Source organism: Nomascus leucogenys, unplaced genomic scaffold, assembly GCF_006542625.1.
Source record: "Nomascus leucogenys isolate Asia unplaced genomic scaffold, Asia_NLE_v1 001831F_23089_qpd_obj, whole genome shotgun sequence".
Taxonomy (NCBI): Eukaryota; Metazoa; Chordata; class Mammalia; order Primates; family Hylobatidae; genus Nomascus; species Nomascus leucogenys.
Genome location: NW_022097146.1, coordinates 1 through 23,163, shown reverse-complemented (window position 1 = coordinate 23,163; position 23,163 = coordinate 1). Strand labels below are relative to the sequence as shown.

The following is a 23,163-nucleotide window of genomic DNA, read 5'->3' as shown; positions in this document are numbered from 1 at the left end:
CGTGGCTACGGGGTTCCCTGGGCCCCCTGAGGTGTGCAAGCCAGAAGGATCTGCACAGGCCGGGCAGGGTGCCCCTCCTATTGGGCTGCAGGGTCCCCTGGGCCACCCCCCGAGTCGGAGCCAGAAGGGTCTGTGCAGGTTGGGTAGGGCACCCCTCCCATCAGGCTGAGGAGTCCCCTGAGCCCCAAGACACAGCCAGAAGCGTCTGCACAGGCTGGCAGGGCACCTCTCCCATTGGGCTCTGCAGGAGGAGGCTTGCTTGGGCTCCACTGGGCCAATGAGGAGAGGCCGGCAGGGCTGAGCGCCAGGCCTGTGAGGCCTTCGCCAAGTGACCTCACTTCCCGGGCCAGGCTGCTGGAGGGCTTCCTACAGCCTGTGCCCATGCCTGGACAGGGCAGCCATCAGGAAACAAATAATACAAACGGTGACTACCCAGGGAGGGGGCCAGCAGCGTGCTAGCATTGAGGCCAGGTCTGTTTCACTCCAGAACACCCTGTGCCCCACAGAAGTCTTTTTTTTTTTGAGACAGAGTCTCGCTGTGTCACCCGGGCACCCAGGCTGGAGTGCAGTGGCGCAATCTCGGCTCACTGCAAGCTCCGCCTCCCGGGTTCACGCCATTCTCCTGCCTCAGCCTCTCCGAGTAGCTGGGACTACAGGCGCCCACCACCACGCCCGGCTAATTTTTTGTATTTTTAGTAGAGACGGGGTTTCACCGTGGTCTCGATCTCCTGACCTCGTGATCCACCCGCCTCGGCCTCCCAAAGTGCTGGGATTACAAGCGTGAGCCACCGCGCCCGGCCCCACAGAAGTCTTACTAGCCTTCTCCTGGGCTCCCAGGGTAGAGTCCGGGCTGGGGAGGCTAGTGCCTCGGGCTCCCTGCCTGATGGCGGCCCTGAGGTCACAGGGACCGGGAGCCCTCACTGTCCCCCGCCCTCCCAGGTGCCGAGCAGAGAGATCGACAAGGCAGAGGGCAAGTTCTGGACACACTGGAACCGGGAGACCAAGCAGGTGAGTGGCTCGCCCCGAGCTTGGCTCCTTCCCACCCAGCCCTGGCAGCCCTAGCCCTGCACTAGCCCCACCCGTGCCTGCTGAACCTTTCTCCGTCTCTCTAGTTCTTCCTCCAGTTCCACTTTAAGATGGAGAAGCCCCCGGCTCCACCCAGCCTCCCCGCCGGCCCCCCTGGGGTGAAGCGGCCTCCGCCTCCGCTGATGAATGGTCTGCCCCCTCGGCCACCGCTGCCTGAGTCTTTGCCACCGCCCCCACCAGGAGGCCTGCCTCTGCCACCCATGCCCCCCACAGGGCCTGCGCCCTCAGGGCCCCCGGGACCACCCCAGCTACCCCCGCCAGCTCCAGGGGTCCACCCCCCGGCCCCAGTGGTGCATCCCCCTGCATCTGGGGTCCACCCCCAGCTCCTGGCGTCCACCCCCCGCTCCTGGCGTCCATCCCCCAGCCCCCGGGTCCACCCACCAACCTCTGGGGTCCACCCCCCAGCTCCCGGAGTCCACCCTCCAGCTCCCGGGGTTCACCCACCAGCCCCTGGAGTCCACCCACCAGCCCCTGGGGTTCACCCACCAGCCCCAGGGGTCCATCCTCCCCCATCAGCGGGGGTTCACCCCCAGGCTCCGGGGGTGCACCCAGCAGCCCCCGCTGTTCACCCTCAGGCCCCAGGTGTGCACCCACCAGCCCCAGGGATGCACCCTCAGGCCCCAGGGGTCCACCCCCAACCTCCTGGGGTCCATCCGTCAGCTCCTGGGGTCCACCCTCAGCCTCCTGGAGTTCACCCCTCAAATCCTGGGGTACACCCCCCAACTCCCATGCCCCCAATGCTGAGGCCCCCACTCCCCTCCGAAGGCCCAGGGAACATACCTCCCCCTCCCCCAACCAACTGAGAAGCTGCTCCCTCCCCCAACAAGCCCAGCGCCAGGTGCTCTTGCCTTTTCCCACTGAGAGAAGGCTGCTCTTTTGTACTGCCCTCCGCTCATTAAACAGCCTCCCCCAGCCCTGAGTGCACTGATGTCCGCAGCGCCGCCCTCCTGTGTCAATGTATGTGGGAGTGCCAGGCACAGCACCGTCCCCGAGTTTGGGCCGACTGGGGAGGGCCTGGGGCCTGCCAGGAGACACCTGTGGGAGGCCTGAGAGATAGCTGTGCCTTGGAGATGGCCTAGTGGACGGACCCCACCAGCCAGCTAGGAGGGGGTCTGGGGTCCTGCCCTGGGGAGGGAAGAGCAGACTCCACGATAGCCTTGGGGTCTCCAGATAGCCCAGCAGGGGTGGGGAGGGTGAGCAGGGACGGGGCGCCCGCACTGACTTGGGACCCTCCTCCAGGCCCACACCTCAGCACCCAGGACATCTGGGCCCCCCGCCCCCAGCACTGTCTAGTCTGGCTGCTTGGCCATCACTCCCAGCCTGGTTCCCACTCCTGTGTCTTCTGGGGACGGCCCTCAAGGACAGCATGTTGACACATCGGGCCTGGCTCTATCACTGTGGGGAGGGAGATAGGCTGCCAGGGACAGAAAGGGCTCTTTGAGAAGGCCATTCTGCCTGGAGTGGGGGTGCCGGGCACTGTCCCCCAAGGTCGCAGCGGAGGAGATAGGGGTCTGTCCTGCACAAACACCCCACCTTCCACTCGGCTCACTTAAGGCAGGCAGCCCAGCCCCTGGCAGCACCCACGATGTGGGACCTGCCTCTCACCGGCCTGGCCCTACTGCTATCCACCCTGGGGGCTCTGCTGGGGCCTGAGGCCCTCAGAGCAGAGGAGCCAGCTGTGGGCACCGGTGGCCTCATCTTCCGAGAAGACTTGGACTGGCCACCAGGCAGCCCACAAGAGCCTCTGTGCCTGGTAGCGCTGGGCGGGGACAGCAATGGCAGCGGCTCTCCCCTGCGGGTGTTGGGGGCTCTGAGCGCCTATGAGCAGGCCTTCCTGGGGGCCGTGCAGCGGGCCCGCTGGGGCCCCCGAGACCTGGCCACCTTCGGGGTCTGCAGCACCGGCAACAGGCAGGCTGCCTTACCCTCTCTACGGCGGCTGGGGGCCTGGCTGCGGGACCCTGGGGGGCAGCGCCTGGTGGTCCTGCACCTGGAGGAAGGTAGGTGGGGCCCAGCCCCAAGCTTGGCACCACCGGCTTCCTTCAGGTGGGCTGGGTCCTCCTAGGGAAGATCAGAGGCTGGTAGAGCCCCCACTCTGGGCAGGGAGGCTGTGGTCTTGTTCCTAGGACTGGGTTGCGGGTCCATGGCCTGGAAGGCGGGCACCGCGCTCTGTCTTGTCCCCGAAGCCCAGCTCTTAGACCCGCCCCTGCCGCAGTGCCAGGAAGAGAGCTGCTGCCTTCTCACCACCCCTGAAGATGACGCAGGGCTCGAGGCCAGTAGAACCCTCCTTCCCACAGCCGCAGCCTGTTCTCGGGGCCACTGGCCTGAGAGACTCCCTGCAGGGAAGGGGCTTCATTGGGCACCCCAACCCAGAGACCCCAGGGCGGCAGCCCCACCCACAGCCTCAGACACAGCCCCTGCCTGCCCCCGCCGTCACCGCTCCCTGGCTGCAGGAAGGCAGCGAAGAGGGGCACCCTTGTCCTCCGCTCGAGGTCCCCTGAACAGTGGCGAGGGCGGCAGGGACGGATCTCAAAGACCCCCGGGGGGGTGTGGCCTTCAATGGCTCAGGCGTCCCCTGCTGTCCTGGCTGCAGTGACCTGGGAGCCGACACCCTCGCTGAGGTTCCAGGAGCCCCCGCCTGGAGGAGCTGGCCCCCCAGAACTGGCGCTGCTGGTGCTGTACCCTGGGCCTGGGCCTGAGGTCACTGTGACGAGGGCTGGGCTGCCGGGTGCCCAGGTACCAGGGAGTTGCATGGGGCAGTGCCCGGGCCGCGGCGGGGGGCATGGATTTGCTGCAGAGTCTGCGGTACTGAGAGCAGCGTAGAACCAGTGCCGATGGGAGAAAGGGGACCGGTAGAGCGGGGCTGGTTAAGCCTCCATCCAGCCGGGCTGAGCCCTGGTCTCCGCAGAGCCTCTGCCCGTCCCGGGACACCCGCTACCTGGCGTTGGCGGTGGACCGCCCTTCGGGGGCCTGGCGCGGCTCCGGGCTGGCCTTGACCCTGCAACCCCGCGGAGAGGGTAGGTCCGCGTGGAGAGGGACGGGGCGTGGGGTCGACTGCCCTCGGCCCCCAGCCCCTGAGCCAGCCCCGTGCCCACCCACCGCAGGCTCCCCGCTGAGTACGGCCCGGCTGCAGGCACTGCTGTTCGGCGACGACCACCGCTGCTTCACACGGATGACCCCGGCCCTGCTCCTGCTGCCGCGGTCCGAGCCCGCGCCGCTGCCCGCGCACGGCCAACTGGACACCGTGCCCTTCCCGTCGCCCAGGTGCGCGCAGGCACCAGGGCACGGGGCAGGAGCAGGCGGGGGTGGCGTGGCCTCGCGGCCGCTCTCAACTCCCCCAACTGCGGGTTCCAGGCCATCCGCGGAGCTCGAGGAGTCGCCACCCAGCGCAGACCCCTTCCTGGAGACGCTCACGCGCCTGGTGCGGGCGCTGCGGGGCCCCCCGGCCCGGGCCTCCGCGCCGCGCCTGGCCCTGGACCCGGACGCGCTGGCCGGCTTCCCGCAGGGCCTGGTCAACCTGTCGGACCCAGCGGCGCTGGAGCGCCTGCTCGACGGCGAGGAGCCGCTGCTGCTGCTGCTGCTGAGGCCCACTGCGGCCACCACTGGGGACCCTGCGCCCCTGCACGACCCCACGTCGGCGCCGTGGGCCACGGCCCTGGCGCGCCGCGTGGCTGCCGAGCTGCAAGCGGCGGCTGCCGAGCTGCGCAGCCTCCCGGGTCTGCCGCCGGCCGCAGCCCCGCTGCTGGCGCGCCTGCTCGCGCTCTGCCCAGGCGGCCCCAGCGGCCCTGGCGATCCCCTGCGAGCGCTGCTGCTCCTGAAGGCGCTGCAGGGCCTGCGCGTGGAGTGGCGCGGGCGGGATCCGCGCGGGCCGGGTCGGGCACAGCGCAGCGCGGGGGCTACCGCCGCCGACGGGCCGTGCGCGTTGCGCGAGCTCAGCGTAGACCTCCGCGCCGAGCGCTCCGTACTCATCCCCGAGACCTACCAGGCCAACAATTGCCAGGGCGTGTGCAGCTGGCCTCAGTCCGACCGCAACCCGCGCTACGGCAACCACGTGGTGCTGCTGCTGAAGATGCAGGCCCGTGGGGCCGCCCTGGCGCGCCCACCCTGCTGCGTGCCCACCGCCTACGCGGGCAAGCTGCTCATCAGCCTGTCGGAGGAGCGCATCAGCGCGCACCACGTGCCCAATATGGTGGCCACCGAGTGTGGCTGCCGGTGACCCCTGCGCCGCGCGGACTTCTGCCCCGAAGGTCCGGACGCGCCCCAGCTCGCGCCCCTTCCATATTTATTCGGACCCCAAGCATCGCCCCAATAAAGACCAGCAAGCAACCGGCTGGGGTGTCCGTGCGTGTTAGGGGGCCTGTGGGACCTCCCTTGCCGTCTCTCCTCGCGCACAGCCCGGGTCCGCCCTGTAGGGCTCGCTGGCTCTCCCCTGCCTGAAGCGCCCCACCACCGTCTTTCAGGCCCCGGACTCGGTGTCGGGTCCAGGCGTAAAGGAGCAGAGGACTCTGCGGCCGCAGCACTCGCTTTATTTCGCCAGAGTCGCGGGGCGTCCAGAAGGGGTCCCTGGACTCGGGCGTGGGGCCGGCTCAGTCCCGCCCCTTGCCTGCGCGGAGCTTCTGGCGACTCCCAGGCGGCTGCTCCTCGTCGGGACGCCTCGGGGAGACCCAGGCCTGCCTCTTCCTGGGCTCGGCGTCCCTGGAGTCCCGTGCCCACGGCCGGTGGCCCCCTTCGCGTGACTCCCAGCGCCGGGGTAGGGCTTCCCGGGGCTCCCTGGCGGCCCGTGGCTTCTCCTCCTTCCGGCGCCTCTCTTTCTTCTGCCTCTCCTCCTTCCGCGGCTTCTCCTTCCGCGGCTTCCCCTCTCTCCGAGGCCTCTCCTTGGGTCCCCGGTCTGCGAGGGGCACACGGTCCTCCCGCACGGCCTCCCTGGTGGCCTCGCCGGGCTCCTCTTCGTCCTTCTCTGCAGCCTCCCGACTCCCGGGAATCTTGGGTCTGACCTCTGCCTCGGCCCGGGGCGCAGGCGGCGCTGATGGAGGCGCCTGGGCCTCGAACTTAGGCTGCAAGACAGAGTGGGGTCCCGGGGTAAGTGCCCACCTTCCCCCCGGCCCGGGCTCCTTCTTTCCCTGGGGATGAAGGTCCCACTGCCCGCGGTCAGTGGAAGGAAGCGCTTACCAGGGGTGACGATGGCTCCCTCGGGGCTGAGCTTGGAGGGACCCAGGGCTCGGGCGCACGTGCTTGGAGTGCTGCCTCCCCAGCCACGGCGTCTGCAGCGACAGGGTTGGGATCCGAGTCAGCTGGGTCGAGGCACAGACCACACTGTCCATCCCTCCCTCACCCCTAGAGCCCCCTCCCTGGACAGTTGAAGTGGGGCTCCCCCGGTACGGCTGAGGCTAAGGATGCCCCCGAACCGTGGGAAGGGACTCCAGGACTCCGCTGCTGCGGCGCCCCTCCTCCGAACCTCGCTCTTTCAATCGGTCATTCTTCCCCCCGACCACGGGCTGTAGGAGGCCCCTAGCAAGGGAGGGGTCGCAGGAGTGCCCCCGGGGGGGCGCTCACGAGCTGAGCGGTCCCCACAGAGAGGGCGCAGGAGGAAGGCGGCAGAACGCTACGCGGGAGGAGGGGTTGCACAAGGTCCATCCGGAAGCCAGAACCTACTCGCGGCGAGGGGAATGGGCCCCGCAAAAGGTCCACACGGGGTGAGAGGGGCGCGCAAGACCCGTCACTTAAGGGGAGATGCACAAACCAACTTTGGAGGCGTGCAAGACCCAGCCCTGGAGAGGAGGCTCCCAGACCCCACCCTTGCGGCGCAGGGCCTTTCCTCGGAGGAATAGGCGCACAGGTGGACCCCACCTCTGGGGAGCCTGCGCTCACCGCGGCACAGCCGGAAAGCCGAGCCCAGCAGCGCCACCAGCGAGGCGAGCACCAGGCATTTGTTGAGCGACAGGTCTCCCCAGGGCAGCTCCTCGCTCAGGGCCGGGGGCGGCGGCGGCGGCTGCGGGGGCGGCGCGGTCTGCGCCTTCTTGCGCGCGGGGGCGCTCCGAGGACCTGCGGGGGCAAGTGCGCGCTGCGCTGTGGCCACTGGCTCTGCGCCGCCCCTTTCCCCGGGCGCAGGGGACGAGAGAGAGGCCTGTGCCCTGAACCCGGCTCTCCATGCCTGCCTGTGCGACCCCGGGCGCAGGTGAACGGAGCCCCGGGTGCCCCGCAGCTGCACGGGGATGCCTGGAGTTTCTGGAAGGTAACTTCCCGGAGCTGAGTGGCTTAGCTGGTATTATTACGCATTAGTAGAGGCTCCCGGCCCGTTGACTCGCTGCCTGCCACACTTCGGCGCCACTCAATCAGGACACCACCCTCCAAGATCCAAGGACCCAGCTCCGGGACGTAAGCCTAACACCAGTCCGTTCCCACCCCACACCTCACCCACGCCTCCTGCAAACCCACTCGCGCCGGCTTTCAGCCTCTCCTTCCCCGTTCCTGGGGTCCCCCTGACGGCAGGCTCTTTTTCCATCTTCTTGGGCCTGGTGTCCACACTGCGGCCTTCAGCCACCGGCTCCTGAGAGTCCTGTGGTTATCATGAGACATTCCACATGTTTCCTTCCAGTGCCAAACCCTTCCCGTGGCTTTAGACACCTGCCTCCCTTGGCCGGCTTGTCCCCAACTCCCCAGGCGTCCTGGGTTAAAGGCTGAGGGTCCCAGCTACTCACATGGGGCGGGCTGCCGGAGTCGGCCAGCCTGGGTGTCGTCGCTGTGGGAACAGAGGGAGAGTCAAGGTTGTGGGGACCCCCAGGCCAATCCCACCCTCTCCCCTGGCCCTGCTGGGTGACATGTGGGTGACTAACCCCATCTTATAGATAAGAAAGTAGGTGGAGGCCAGCACAGGGGTTCACACCTGGAATCCCAGGATTTTGGGGAGACTGAGGTGGGAGGATCGCCTGAGCCCAGGAGTTTGAGACCAGCCTGGGCAACATAGTGAGACCCCATCTCTAAAAAAAAAAAAAAAAATTAGCGAGGCATGGTGACCTGCACCTGTGGCCCCAGCTACTTGGGAGGCTGAGGCAGGAGGATCACTTGAGCCTGGGAGGTCGAGGCTGCAGTGGCTTATGATCATGTCACTGTACTCCAGCATGGAAGACAGAATGAGGCTCTGTCTCAAAAAATAATAACAAAAATATATAAAAATATAAAGAAAGCAGACAGGCTTGGAGACAGCTTTGCCCAAAGACACACAGCATTTCAGTGGCAACGTGGGATTCGAACCTAGATCTGTGCGGCCCAGTGCCTGTCTTCCTTGGGGGCTCCTTACAGACCCCTGAGGCAGAAATGAGGGCCAGGGGTTGAACATGGGGAGCACACTTTAAGCCAGTCCAGTGTGGGAGGCTAAGAAGCTCTAGTCTCTGAAGATGGGCCTCCTCGCTCAAGGGGACCATCGGGGAAGGGCTTCCTCCCGCCAGCGCCAAAAGGGTACCTGGAGCCCTGTCCTCCTGGGTCTCGGCCAGCGCAGAGTGGTCCTCCAGGGCCTGGCAGCTGCCCAGGCCGCCATCCAGCTCCTCCCAGGCTCTGGTTGTCATGGAGATGGCTGGAGCAGCAGCAGGTCCCGGGCCAGGCTGGGAGGGGTGGGGAACAAGGTCTTGCATTTACTGAGTCCCTGCCATGGGCCTGGGCCTGACCTGGAGGTTCTGCGGACATCAACTAACAGGCCCCGTCCTCCCACCCCTCACTCGACAAATTCACACTCATGCCCGGCATGGCCCGGCGCCCGCTCCAGGCATCCCCCTGGCCCCGCATGCCTGCCCTGGGGCCCCTCCCTATAGCCCAGGCTCGCTGGGGTTCACTATCCATCAGCACAGTAGCCAAGGCTGCTCTGGCCCAGAGAGGGCGGGAGCCTCTGCAGGACAACACAGCAATGAGTCCCAGACGCACCCCAAACCGAAACTCTTGGCCCCAGAGTCAGCTCATGTTCTCTGAGACCAGGGACTATTTTTATCTGGTGCCTGAGGCCAGCGGGACAGGCTAACAGGTGCCCCAGCCCCTCCCAGGCCTCTGCTGTCATGGGGTCTCCCTCTGGGCCACCCTGACCTGCCATTCTGGGCACCCACATCCCACTGCATGACCCTGTGAGTCTACAGGCTGGGGCCCCAGCAGTAGAACCATCCTGGCTCTGGTTGTGACAGGCCGTGGCAGGGGAGGAGGGTCCCGGTTGCGGGGGGGGGGGGTCTTCTGATCCTGACACAGAGTACCCTGCCTTGTCCCATTAACTCTGTTCCCATATGACAGATGAGGAAACTGAGGCTAGAGACAGCGCCATTGGCTGAGGTCGCAAGGAGCTTCAAGTCAGACCCAAAGCTGTACTCTTCAGGGTCCCCATGGCCTCTGGCTGCTGGGATTAGGGTGTCCCTGTATCTAGGCTGAAAAACCACCCAGCCCTGGGGCTCCAAGACCTGGAAGAAGGCTATCGCGTGGCAGTGGGGGAAGGGCCCGAGAAGCATGGGAGGCTGGTGTGTGGCCCCTGGGTGTGTGTGGGGGCAGCTCCAGGAATTGGGGACCCTTACAGTCCTCCACAACACCCCTTCATACCCCAGGAGCCCACACCTCTGCCCGGGACTCCCCCAGCCTCACTCCCTTACCCCCGAGCCTCGCTTACCCGCCAGCCGCTTTGCTGAGCCTTGTGGACAGGATGGAGGATGGGGAGGGTGGCCCGATGATGGACGGCAACAGGTGGCCGGAGACCGCGGGTGGGCCAATCAGCATGCCCGCTGGAGTGAGGTCACAGCCAGAGAGTCCCCCACCCTTCCCTGCCATTGCAGCGGGGCAGGGCATTGTGCCTACTCAGCACTCGCCACTGCCACCCAGGGAGACGTAGCGCCTGCAGCTGGGACTACGGGCGCGCACCATCACACCCGGTAAATTTTTTTTTTTTTTTAGAGACGGAGTCTTGCTCTGTTGCCCAGGCTGGAGTGCAGTGGCGCAATCTCGGCTCACTGCAAGCTCCGCCTCCCGGGTTCACGCCATTCTCCTGCCTCAGCCTCCCGAGTAGCTGGGACTACAGGCACCCACCACCACACCCAGCAAATTTTTTGTTTTTTTTTTAGTAGAGATGGGGTTTCACCGTGTTAGCCAGGATGGTCTCGATCTCCTGACCTCGTGAACCGCCTGCCTCGGCCTCCCAAAGTGCTGGGATTACAGGCGTGAGCCACTGCACCTGGACTAATTTTTGTATTTTTTTTTTTAGTAGAGACGGGGTTTCCCCATGTTGGCCAGGCTGCTCTCGAACTCCTGACCACAAGTGATCCGTGTGATCCGCTCGCCTTGGCCACCCAAAGTGCTGGGATCCCAGGCGGGAGCCCCTGCAATGCATTCATTCCTGCTGTTTAAGGCCACCCTATTTGGGGTCATGTGTTCCTGCGGCTCTGGCAGGCTCATACACCGGGAACTGCCTGCTCCCACACCATCATGCAGAGAAACCTGACGCCTCTGCTCTGGGGAGAGGACCCGGGCTCTCTCAGCCCTCAAAGGTGCATTCTAAGGCCTGCACGCAGATGTTCGAGCCCTACCTGCAAAGCATGGTGACTTTGGGAGTCCTGAGGGAAGAGGGGAAGTGGATTTTGGTGGTGAGGCCTGTGTGTTAAAAATCCTGAGTGAATGGCCGGGCACGGTGGCTCGCGCCTATAATCCCAGCACTTTGGGAGGCCGAGGCGGGCGGATCGCCTGAGGTCGGGAGTTTGAGATCAGCCTGGCTGGTCTCCAACATGGTGAAATCCCGTCTCTACTAAAAATACAAAAATTAGCGAGGCGTGGTAGTGGATGCCTGTAATCCCAGCTACTGGGGAGGCTGAGGGAGGAGAATTGCTTGACACCGGGAGGTGGAGGTTGCAGTGAGCCAAGATCACATCATTGCACTCCAGCCTGGGAGACAGAGTGAGACTCCGTCTCAAATAATAATAATAATTCTGAGTGAATAGGGCCTCCCCAGGAACTATCAAGAGACCCAGAATGCCAGCCCGCCTGCAGCAAAGCAAGGGCTGGGGCTCCCTGGTCCCCAATTCCCTCTGCTTTAGAAATGGCTGTCAGCTGGGCACGGTGGCTCACGCCTGTAATCCCAGCACTTTGGGAGGCCGAGGTGGGCGGATCATGAGGTCAGGAGATCGAGATCATCCTGGCTAACACGGTGAAAGCCCGTCTTTACTAAAAGTACAAAAAATTAGCTGGGTGTCCTGGCAGGCGCCTGTAGTCCCAGCTACTCAGGAGGCTGAGGCAGGAGAATGGTGCGAATCCGGGAGGCGGAGCTTGCAGTGAGCTGAGATTGCGCCACTGCACTCCAGCCTGGGCGACAGAGCGAGACTCTGTCTCAAAAAAAAAAAAAAAAAAGAAATGGCTCTCATTTTTTTCTGTATGACGCAAGGCAGACACAAACAGGAAACAAAGAGAAGCTGAAAGCAAAAACTGTAAAGCATCTGTCATCTTCCTGCCCCCAAACAGACACTGTTTAATAGTTTCACATGTTCTTTCTGCTGTTTGTAACTTGTGATTTTATTATTAGTTCCATACTTATTTTTATAAAGCTGGCATAATTAGCGAAGGGCTGAACATCTTGTTTGTAACCTAGATTTATTTTTTCCTCCTAAAAGTTTTTTTTTTTTTTTTTTTTTTTTTTTTTTGAGATGGAGTCTCTCTCTGTCACCCAGGCTGGAGAGCAGTGGTGCGATCTTGGCTCACTGCAAACTTCGCCTCTTGGGTTCAAGCAATTCTCCTGCCTCAGCCTCCTGAGGACCTAGGATTACAGGCATGCGCCACTGCGCCTGGCTGATTTTCATATTTTTAGTAGAAATGGGGTTTCACCGTGTTATTCAGGCTGGTCTCAAACTCCTGACCTCAGGCGATCCACCCGCTTCTGCCTCCTGAACTGTTGGGATCACAGGCATGAGCCACAGTGCCTGGCACCTCCTAAAAGTATATTACAGCTTGGCAGTTCCTCAAAAAGCTAAAATAGAATGACCATAAGATGCAGAAACACTACTCCTAGGTATCTACGAAAAGGAATCCGAAGCTGGGACTCAGCTATTTGCACACCCAAGTTCAAGGCACCACGATTCTCTGCAGGCACATGGTGTAGGCAGCTCTAGCGTTCCATCCTCAGACACACGGATCAACACAGCATGGCCCTTCCACACAGGGAAGTACGACACAGCCGTGAACAGGAACGAGGCTCTGACCACGGCCATGGTGTGAATGCACTTTAAGGATGTCACTCTTAGTGAGAGGTGTCAGACACAGAAGGCCACACTGTATGTGATCCCATTTCTATGAAATGTCCAGGACAGGGCCGGATGCAGTGACTTATGCCTGTAATCCCAGCACTTTGGGAGGCCGAGGTGGGTGGATCATGAGGTCAGGAGATCGAGACCATCCTGGCTAACACGGTGAAACCCTGTCTCTACTAAAAAATACAAAAAATTAGCCAGGCACCGGGCGTGGTGGCGGGTGCCTGTAGTCCCAGCTACTTGGGAGGCTGAGGCAGGAGAATGGCGTGAACCCGGGAGGCAGAGCTTGCAGTGAGCCGAGATGGCGCCATTGTACTCCGGCCTGGGCAACAGAGTGAGACTCCGTCTCAAAAAAAAAAAAAAAAAAAAAAAGAAATGTCCAGGACAGGCCAATCCACAGAGACAAGAAGGGGATGTGTGGGTGCCGGGGTTGGGAAGGGGATGGGGAGTGATGGCTGATGGGGATGGAGCTTCATTTTAGGGTGACGAGAATGTTCTGGAATAAGACAGGGGTGGTGGTTGCTGAGTCATTTCACTTAGGATAATGATCTCCAGCTCCATCCATGTTGCTGCAAAATATATGATTTCATTTGTTTGTTTGTTTTTTGAGACAGAGTCTCATCTCCGTCACCCAGGCTGGCATGTAGTGGCGCAATCAGGGCTCACTACAGCCTCGGCCTCTTGAGCTCAGGTGGTCATCCCACCTCAGCCTCCTGAGTAGCTGGGACCACAGGTGCCTGACACCACACGCAGCTAATTTTTTTATTTTCTATTTATGAGACAGAGTCTCACTCTGTCACCCAGGCTACAGTGCAGTGGCGCCATCTCTGCTCGCTGCAACCTCTGCCTCTCAGGCTCAAGTGATTCTCCTGCCTCAGTCTCCTGAGGAGCTGGGATTACAGGCATGTTCCACCATGCCCGGCTATTTTTTTTTTTTTTTTTTGAGATGGAGTTTCACTCTTGTCGCCCAGACTGGAGTGCAGTGGCACAATCTCGGCTCACTGCAACCTCTGCCTCCCGGGTTCAAGTGATTCTCCTGCCCCAGCCTCCCCAGTAGCTGGGATTACAGGCGCACGCCACCATGCCTGGCTAATTTTTGTATTTTTAGTAGTGACAGGGTTTTGCCATGCCGACCAGGCTGGTCTCAAACTCCTGACCTCAGGTGATCCTCCTGCCTCGGCCTCCCAAAGTGCTGAGATTACAGGCGTGAGCCACTGTGCCCAGCTACTAATTTTTGTATTTTTAGTAGAGATGGTGTTTCACCATGTTGCCCAGGCTGGTCTCGAACTCCTGGGCTCAAGTGATCCACCGGCCTTGGCCTCCTGAAGTGCTGGGATTACAGGTGTGAGCCACCACGCCCTGTCTCTATGCTTCACTTTTTGAAGAGCCACCAGTCTCTTTTCCAAAGTGACTGAACTGTTTTACCTGCCCAGCAGCCATACAGGAGCGTTCCAACTTCTCCATGTCCAACTCGTCATTTTCCAGTTTCTTTGTTTGTGTTTTTATTGCCAGCCTAGTGGGTGTGAACGGCATGATCTCATTGTGGTTTCGATTTGCATTTTCCTGGTCAAAATAAATAACTTTTTTTTTTTTAAAGAGACCAGGTCTCCCTATGTTAGCGAGGGTAGTCTGAAACCCTTGGCCTCAAGCAATCCTCCTGCCTTGGCCTCCCAAAGTGCTGGGATCACAGGCGTGAGCCACCGCGCCCAGCCTCTTTTTTTATCTTTTTTTTTTTTTTTTTTTTTTTTTAGACGGAGTCCAGCCCTGTTGCCCAGGCTGGAGTGCAATGGCGCAATCTTGGCTCACTACAACCTCTGCCTCCTGGGTACGAGCAATTCTCCTGCCTCAGCCTCCCAAGTAGCTGGGATTACAGGTGCGCACCACCACGCCCAGCTAGTTTTTTGTATCTTTAGTAGAGACGGGGTTTCACCATGTTGGCCAGGCTGATCTTGAACTCCTGACCTAGTGATCCACCTGCTCTGGCCTCCCAAAGTGGTGGGGTTACAAGCATGAGCCACTGAGCCCGGCTGGCACTTTTTTTTTTTTTTTAAGACTGAGTCTGCCCAGGCTGGAGTGCAGTGGCACAATCTCGGCTCACTGCAACCTCTGCCTCCTGGGTTCTGGTGATTCTCCTGCCCCAGCCTCCCCAGTAGCTGGGATTACAGGTGCACGCCACCACACCCAGCTAATTTTTGTATTTTTAGTAGTGACAGGGTTTTGCCATGTCGACCAGGCTGGTCTCAAACTCCTGACCTCGGGTGATCCTCCTGCCTCGGCCTCCCAAAGTGCTGGGATTGCAGGGGTGAGCTACCGTTCCCGGCCCAGTTTTGCTAATTTTGTGAAGAACAGTGTCATCTGAGGGCACTGACTCTGGATGGAGATGACTCAGATACTGACCCTGACTCCACTGCTGCCTGGCTGTGCCACAGTTTCTTTTCCTGTAAAATGGAAATAAAATGGAGACCCCAATTCAGGGGCGACTGGCTTTGTTGGGTGAGGTTGTTGCGGTGTTCCTGTGGCTGGATGTGATTGGTGATTCCCAGCATCCTCGTATCCGCTAACAGGTCAAAATGCAAATCTTCGTGAAAACTCTTACCGGCAAGGTCATCACCCTTGAAGTGGAGCCCAGTGACACCATCGAAAACGTGAAGGCCAAAATCCAGGATAAAGAAAGCATTCCCCGCGACCAGCAGAGGCTCATCTTTGCAGGCAAGCAGCTGGAAGGTGGCCGCACTCTTTCTGACTACAACAGCCAGGAGTCGACCCTGCACCTGGTCCTGCGCCTGAGGGGTGGCCGTTAATTCTTCAGTCTTGCATTAGTAGTGCCCATTGATGGCATTACTCTGCACTATAGCCATTTGCCCCAACTTAAGTTTAGAAAATTACAAGTTTCAGTAATAGCTGAACCTGTTCAAAATGTTAATAAAGGTTTCGTTGAATGGTATAAATAAATAAATAAATATAAAATAAAATGGAGACCCCACCTCCTGGCGTCCTTGTGAGCATTAAGCCAAGCATGGGACAGGTGCTTGGCCCCCGGGATGAGCTGTGTACTCATATTGTTATCGCTGCTATGAAAAAGGTGAGGAAGCCACTGAGGCTGTGGGATTCCGCACCCTGTGGAAGCCCAACTGTGACACCCCCCACAGCAGGGTCCTTCCAGCCTCTGGAACACAAAACACCTGAGTGGGAAACCCCCAGGGGACCCTCAGCATGGGCCACTGAGGCAGGAGGTTGAGAACTGTGGGGAGTGCTGGGCAGTGGCCAACTTCCTGCGTCTGCCAGGGCAGCACACCAATTTCATTTGTGTCCACCCTACTTGTTCCCAGGGAGAGGTGGCTCCTTTCCTGGGGTGACTTCTAGACTGGGGCATTTAATTGCTAGTGTGAGATCTCCCAGGGTCTTCCTCTCTTGGCGACAGTGACGTTCAAGATGGCAGGGGAGTGGGCAGCGCCCCCTAGAGCCTGAGAAGTTCAAGGAGCAAGAACAAGAAAACCTTTCCTGGTTTGCAGTTGTGTTTACAATTTTTTTTTTGTTTTGTTTTTATTTATTTGTTTATTTATTTTAAAATTTTTATTCATCTATTTCTTTTTGAATGGGGGTCTTGCTATATTGCCCAGGCAGGTCTTGAACTCCTGGACTCAAGCTATCCTCCCGACTCTGCCTCCCTAAGAGCTGGGATTGTAGGTGTCAGCCACCGTGCCTGGCCAGTTTTGTTTTGTTTTTTAAAGAGATAGGGCTGGGCACAGTGGCTTACACCTGTAATCCCAGCATTTTGGGAGGCCGAGGCAAGTGGATCGCTTGAGGCTCGGCGTTCAAGAGCAGCCTGGGCAACATAGCACCACCCTGTCTGTACAAGAAAAAGAAAAAAAAAGAAAAGAAAAACAATAAAAAACAATTTTACGGCTGGGCGCGGTGGCTCAGGCCAGTAATCTCAGCACTTTGGAAGGCCGAGGTGGGTGGATCACGAGGTCGAGGTTAGGAGTTCAAAATCAGCCTGGCCAAGATGGTGAAACCCCATCTCTACTAAAAATACAAAAGAAATTAGCCAGGCGTGGTGGCGGGTGCCTGTAATCCCAGCTACTTGGGAGGCCGAGGCAGAGAATTGCTTGAACCTGGGAGGCAGAGGTTGCAGTGAGCCAAGATTGTGCTACTGCACTCCAGCCTGGGCGACTCTGTCTCAAAAAAAAAAACAATTTACAAAAGTAAAGGTCGAACTCCATGAAAATAGCAACATGGACAATGTGGGGCAGGGAATACTGAAGAGCTGCAGAGAATGATGTTCAGATGCTCTGCCTATAAAGCTTTCTTCCTTTTTCTATAATGAAACCTTTGTGAAAACAGTAGGCCGGGCACGGTGGCACACACGTGTAATCCCGGCACTTTGGGAGGCTGAGCCATGAGGATCACCTGAGCCCAGGAGTTTGAGATCAGCCTGGGCAACATGGTGAAAACCCATCTCTACAAAAATACAATAAAATAAACATTACAAATACTGCAAAATAAAATCCTGAAAATTATAGCAAGGGGCAAAACCGTAAGAAATATAGGCTGGGCACGGTGGCTCACGCCTGTAATCCCAGAATTTTGGGAGGCCGAGGTGGGCAGATCACCTGAGGTTGGGAGTTCCAGACCACCCTGGACAACATGGTGAAACCCCATCTCTACTAAAAATACAAAAATTAGCTGGGTGTGGTGGTGCATGCCTGTAATCCCAGCTACTGGGGAGGCTGAGACACGATAACCCCTTGGACCTGGCAGGTGGAGGTTGCAGTAAGCTGAGATGGCGGCACTGCACTCCAGCCTGGGGTACAGAGTGAAACTCCATCTCGGAAAAAAAAAAAAAAAAAAAAAAAAGAGGCCGGGTGCGGTGGCTCACACCTGTAATCCCAGCACTTTGGGAGACCAAGGTGGGTGGAACATGAGGTCAGGAGATTGAGACCGTCCTGGCTAACACAGTGAAACCCCGTCTCTACTAAAAATACAAAAAATTAGCCGGGTGTAGTGGCGGGAGCCTGTAGTCCCAGCTACTCGGGAGGCTGAGGCAGGAGAATGGCATGAACCCGGGAGGCAGAGCTTGTAGTGAGCAGAGAATGCGCCACTGCACTCCAGCCTGGGCGACAGAGCGAGACTCCGTCTCAAAAAAAAAAAAAAGAAATATAAGTACAGTAAAGAGAAAAACAGCAACTTGCTTGAGATAAGCCCTGTTTACTTGGGGGCCTCGCTTTTCCGTGTGTGTTTGCCCAGCTCGTCCTGAGGCTGCCCACACGGCTGTAGGTCCTGCTTTATCACCCAGGAGCAGACGCCTCTGAGGATTTGTGGCCAAACCCCAGCCTTGCGCAGCCTCCTTGTGGCCTGAGCTTGTCGCAGGCTGCATGGTGCACATTAAAAATGGTCAGTTTGAGGCCGGGCGCGGTGGCTCACGCTTGTAATCCCAGCATTTTGGGAGGCCGAGGTGGGCAGATCACGAGGTCAGGAGATCGAAACCATCCTGGCTAACACAGTGAAACCCCATCGCTACTAAAAATACAAAAAATTAGCTGGGCGTGGTGGCGGGTGCCTGTAGTCCCAGCTACTCGGGAGGCTGAGGCAGGAGAATGGCGTGAACCTGGGAAGCAGAGCTTGCAGTGAGCCGAGATCGCCCCACTGTACTCCAGCCTGGCGACAGCGAGACTCCGTCTCAAAAAAAATGGTCGGTTCTCTGGGAGGTGCACTCCAGCCTGGGCGACATGTCAAAAAAAAAAAAAAAAAAAAAAGGCCGTTCTTGTTTACTTCCCTTTTTCTTCCCCACAGTGTTTGCTCAAAAGAGTTCAAGGGCCTTCTGAGTTTTTCTTCAGGAGACAGAGCCAGGCTTGAATATAATGCCAGGCAGGAACACATGGAGAAAAGGAGGCCCAGATTCTTCCTTATTTTCCTGATTTCTTTTTCTTTCTTTTTTTGAGACGGGGCCTCGCTCTGTCGCCCAGGCTGGAGTGCAGTGGCACGATCTCGGCTCACTACAAGCTCTGCCTCCTGGGTTCACGCCATTCTTCCGCTCCAGCCTCCTGAGTAGCTGGGACTATAGGCGCTGTATTTTTTGCTGTATTTTTTAGTAGAGACAGGGTTTCACCATGTTAGCCAGGATGGTCTCGATCTCCTGACCTCATGATCTGCCCGCCTCGGCCTCCCAAAGTGCTGGGATTACAGGCGTGAGCCACTGCGCTCGGCCATTTTCCTGCTTTCTTTCATTTTGTTTTTCTTTTTTCTTGTTTTTGAGAGTGTCTTGCTCTGTCACCCAGGCTGGAATGCAGTGGTGTGATCACAGCTCACTGCAGCCTCGACCTCCCGGGCTCAAGTGATCCTCTTGGTTCAGCCTCCCAAGTAGCTGGGACCACAGGTGCCCACCCCAATCCCAGCTAATTAAAAAAAATTTTTTTTTTTTTTTTGAGATGGAGTCTTGCTTTGTCCCCCAGGGTTCACGCCATTCTCCTGCCTCAGCCTCCGGAGTAGCTGGGACTACAGGTGCCCGCCACTACGCCCGGCTAATTTTTTGTATTTTTAGTAGAGATGGGGTTTCACTGCGTTAGCCAGGATGGTCTTGATCTCCTGACCTTGTGATCCGCCCGCCTCAGCCTCCCAAAGTGCTGGGATTACAGGCGTAAGCCACCGTGCCCGGCCAATTAAAAATTGTTCAATTTTTAAAAAATTTCTAGAAATTTTTAAAATTCTCAACAAAGTGAGAACCTAGAGATAGGCTCTCGCTATGTTGGCCAGGCTGGTCTCCAACTCCTGGGCTCAAGCGATCCTCTTGCTTCAGCCTCCCAAAGTGCTGGGATTACAGGCATGAGCCACCATGCCTAGCCCCAATCCTTCTTTATTTTTACTTGTTTACATTTTATTTTATTTAACTTGTTATTATAATTCTTTTAGAGACAAGGTCTCCCTCTGTCACCCAGGCTGCAGTGCGGTCGAGAAACCATAGCTCACTGCAGCCTTGACCTCCCTGGCTCAGGTGATCCTCCTGCCTCAGCCACTGGAGTAGCTGGAACTACAGGTGTGCACCACCATGTCCCGAATTTTTAAATTTGCTGTAGAGATGGGGTCTGGCTATTTTGCCCTGGCTGGTCTTGAACTCCTGAGCTCAAGCGATTCCCTTGCCTCTGCCTCCCAAAGTGCACACCGGGTCCACAGTCTCTACTAAAAATACAAAAATTACCCGGGAATGGTGGTGCACACCTGTAGTCCCAGCTTCTCGGGAGGCTGAGGCAGGAGAATCACTTGAACCCTGTAGGTGGAAGTTTCAGTGAGCCAAGATTACGCCACTACACTACAGCCTGGGCTACAGAGCGAGATTCTGTCTCAAAAAATAAAAAAAACCAATCAGTCAATCAATCAATCAATCAGAGTCATACTCTCTGCCTCCTCTGCCAGCATCCCTATCCCGTCAACCTTGATTTCAGAGGAAAACCCAGGCATGGGCCCTCTATCCTTGACCACCCCACATCCCTGCTGTCCCTTTCAGATAGTTCGTGCCTCACCACCTCCAGAGAAAGATATGCCTCTTTCTCTCCCTGCTGTCTGGGAGCCCCTCACCAGTCACAGACTCCCCAGCTCCCAGCAAAGCACCTCCCACCCTGGGGAGTTCCTGGGGAGCCCGGCCAGGGGGGCCAGCAGGGCACATTTGCTGATCCTAGCGCTCATCCCATGTGGCCTGGCCAGTGTGGGGGTGGCCCTTCTAGAAGCCTCACAGCATTGGCAGGCGGCCATCAGAGCTGGTGGCGGGCAGGAGGAGGAAGTAAGAGCTGCTGCAGTCAGGACGGAGGGCCAGGGCTCCCTGGTCGTGGCTGTTCTGGAGATCGCACCCGCGAGCTGTTCGTTTCGAGCACCCTCTTGCCTCCGTTCCCAGAGGAGGTCCTCAACTAAGGGGCATCATTCTGCCCCCAAGGGACATTGAGTGATGTGTGGGACATTTCTGGTTGTCATGACTTGGGGTGCTCCTGGCATGGAGTGGGTGGAGGCCAGGGACGCTGCTCGGTATCCTGCAGTGCCCAGGACGCTGCACTTCAGCCTGGCGACAGAGCAAGGCTCCGTCTCAAAAAACAAACAAAAAAAAAAGCAATCCACACCCTGAGTGGGGAAGAAGAAAGGAGAAGCATCCCAGGAGCTGGGGCCCTCCTGGTTTATACCGTTTGCCCAGAACACCCCACCCCAGAGAACAACCCAAGCCCAATGTCCACGGGGCCAAGGAAGGAGACCCTGAGTTAATTATTTGAAACAGCCTGTTCTCTGCTCACACCAGACACCAGGATAAACTCCTAATGGGGCAAACGGTATAAACCGGGAGGGCCCCAGCTCCTGGGATGCTTCTCCTCTCTCCTTCCCCACTCAGGGTGTGGATTGCTTTTTTTTGTTTTTTTTTGCGATGGAGTCTTGCTCTGTCACCAGGCTGGAGTGCAGCGGTGCCATCTTGGCTCACTGCAGCCTCTGCCTCACGGTGTGGATTTCAATGTGCAGAGTCTCCTGGGACTTCAGCAGGGCAGAGGATCATGGGATGCAGAGTCTCTTGGGGGGTCCCCTAACTCGGGGGTCTCACCCAGGGTGATTCTGCCCCTACCAAGGGACACTGGGTGATGTCTGCGGATACTTGTGGTTGTCACGACTGGGGGTGCTCCTGGCATGGAGTGGGTGGAGGCCAGGGATGCTGCTCAGCGCCCTGCGGTGCCCAGGGCGGCCCCAAATGTCAACAGCAGGAGTTAATTTCTGCCTCAACACCCGAATAGCGAATGCTCATAGCAGAGATGCAACAATAGCCCTCTGGTGCAGTACAAAATCTCAAAAGACGGCCGGGCGCGGTGGCTCACGCCTGTAATCCCCAAACTTTGGGAGGCCGAGGCAGGCGGATCACCTGAGGTCAGGAGTTCAAGACCAGCCTGGCCAACATGGTGAAACCCCATTTCTACTAAAAATACAAAAATTAGCGGGGCGTGGTGGCAGGCACCTGTAATCCCAGCTCCTCAGGAGGCTGAAGCAGGAGAATCGCTTGAACCCGGGAGGCTGAGGTTGCAGCGAGCCAAGATTGCACCACTGCACTCCAGCCTGGGTGAGAGCCAGGCCCGGTCGCAAACAGAACAAAATTAAAACCATGAAAGGAATCAGGATTTGCCAGGAGTAGCATTTTTGCTTGGTAAGAACAAAATTTCGTTTATACATGAAATATAAAATATTTTATTAAACCTCACTGCAAAGTGGCAACTTTTTGCTAAATTCATAATTTAGTCTACACACAAGCTATGTACCCGTATGTAACTGCCAAGAGTTATATCTTTGCTTATTAAATGCAAACTGCAGTTCATACCTGAGATTTTTTTTCTGGATTTAACCAGGAGGGGAAATATTTTTGCTGGGTAAGTCCACATTTTACCTCACAGGCGAAACAGTTTACCGAACTTAACCACCAAAGAAATCGTTTTTTCCTTGGGAGATTCACATTTTAGTTCATACATGAGATGTGTTTCTGAATTTTAACTGCCAGGAGTAGTGTTTTTCCTTAGGGTAAGTTTCAGTTTCTACAGGAAAAATCTGAATTTATCTGCAAGGAGTAAAATTTTTGCTTAAGTCCAAGTTGTATACGAAATATTTTACTAAATTTGAATATCTTTAACATTGGAAGTTCTTTTTTTTAAACACTGAAAGCATTTTAAGAACTGCAAGACCAAATTAAAAAAAACAAAACCAGTAATATTATCGATGATTACCAAGTGTTACTGCAAATAATTTTGTCCTATGGGAGTATGGGCGCGGTTGGACACCCCCCCAATACCCGGGGGCCTACCCAGGGGAGGGGTCCCGCTGAGTGAAGGGACCCTAGGGAGGGCGACATGGACCACGATAGACAAACGGGCACTCGAAGACCCCCGAAAATCGGCCCCAGCGAGCCGCCCCCGCCCCGAGGCCCAATTGTGGGGGCGGGGACGGCTCGGGGCGCGCGCAGGGCGTACCCGGGGCCACGGCAGCCCCGCCCCCAGGCACCCGCAGAAGGACGCGCGCGGGAGGGGGAGTGGCCCGCGGCTCACCAACCAATCTCCAGAGCGCCTCTTCCTTTCCCTTTACCATTCACCAATCAGGCTCTGGGAGGGGCGGGCGCGACTTTTTTTCCCGGCGGCCCCGCGGCTCTGCCCCTCGTGCGGCCGCGTTCCCGGCGGTGCGGGGGGCGTGGCCTGGGAGCGGCGTCTATAAAGGCGGGCGGCGGCAGCGGCGCCATTTTGCGAACGGCGAGCAGCGGCGGCGGCGCGGAGAGGCGCAGCGGAGGTTTTCCTGGTTTCGGACCCCAGCGGCCGGATGGTGAAATCCTCCCTGCAGCGGATCCTCAATAGCCACTGCTTCGCCAGAGAGAAGGAAGGGGATAAACCCAGCGCCACCATCCACGCTAGCCGCACCATGCCGCTTCTAAGCCTGCACAGCCGCGGCGGCAGCAGCAGTGAGAAGTAAGTGCCCCGCCCCCGTCCGAAGCTTCCAGAAGCGCCGGCCGCGCAGGCCTGCGGGGGGCCGTCCTCGGGGCGCCAGATAGGTCCTCGGCGCGCGAGATCCGCCCCTTTGTCAAGGCCAGAATCGCGCCGGGGACGAGGTAGGGGCAGGGCCGGCCTGGAGGTCCCCCCCGGGCTTGGCGTTGCTCTCGGGGGAGTCGGGTTTGGGGGGCAAGGGTACGGAGTTGGATTTGGAGGGCGCCGTCAGGGGCGCCTGGTTGGGGGAGGGGCATGGGTCGGAGGTCGGATTTGGGCGCAGGACGGGGAGTCTGGGGGAGGCGTGTGTCTTTTGCGGAGTTCGCGGGATGGGACTCGGCTTTGGAGGA

The 23,163-nt window shown here is 58.5% G+C and overlaps 3 protein-coding genes across 3 annotated transcripts; 2 read left to right on the top strand and 1 right to left on the bottom strand.

The window, feature by feature from the left end:
* Positions 1-779: 779 nt before the first annotated feature.
* On the top strand, positions 780-2,000 carry LOC115834173 (splicing factor 3A subunit 2-like; the record flags this gene model as incomplete). The annotated part of the gene is given in 5 exon segments (XM_030808936.1): positions 780-1,008; positions 1,113-1,401; positions 1,404-1,427; positions 1,430-1,456; positions 1,459-2,000. Coding segments are annotated over 5 exon segments (1,000 nt in total), but the record flags the coding sequence as incomplete, so codon positions are not given.
* A 564-nt stretch (positions 2,001-2,564) lies between these two features.
* Positions 2,565-5,414, top strand: AMH (anti-Mullerian hormone). Its single transcript, XM_030808935.1, has 5 exons — positions 2,565-3,083; positions 3,677-3,819; positions 3,992-4,100; positions 4,188-4,347; positions 4,438-5,414. Exons 1-5 carry the CDS (start codon positions 2,672-2,674, stop codon positions 5,297-5,299), a joined length of 1,686 nt encoding a protein of 561 aa, XP_030664795.1. The 5' UTR covers positions 2,565-2,671; the 3' UTR covers positions 5,300-5,414.
* An 89-nt stretch (positions 5,415-5,503) lies between these two features.
* On the bottom strand, positions 5,504-9,969 carry JSRP1 (junctional sarcoplasmic reticulum protein 1). Its single transcript, XM_003277005.4, has 8 exons — positions 9,911-9,969; positions 9,719-9,830; positions 8,543-8,681; positions 7,782-7,822; positions 7,519-7,639; positions 6,952-7,125; positions 6,253-6,344; positions 5,504-6,137 (listed from the first exon to the last, which is right to left on the bottom strand). Exons 1-8 carry the CDS (start codon positions 9,967-9,969, stop codon positions 5,670-5,672), a joined length of 1,206 nt encoding a protein of 401 aa, XP_003277053.2. The 3' UTR covers positions 5,504-5,669.
* Between the last annotated feature and the right edge of the window lie 13,194 nt (positions 9,970-23,163).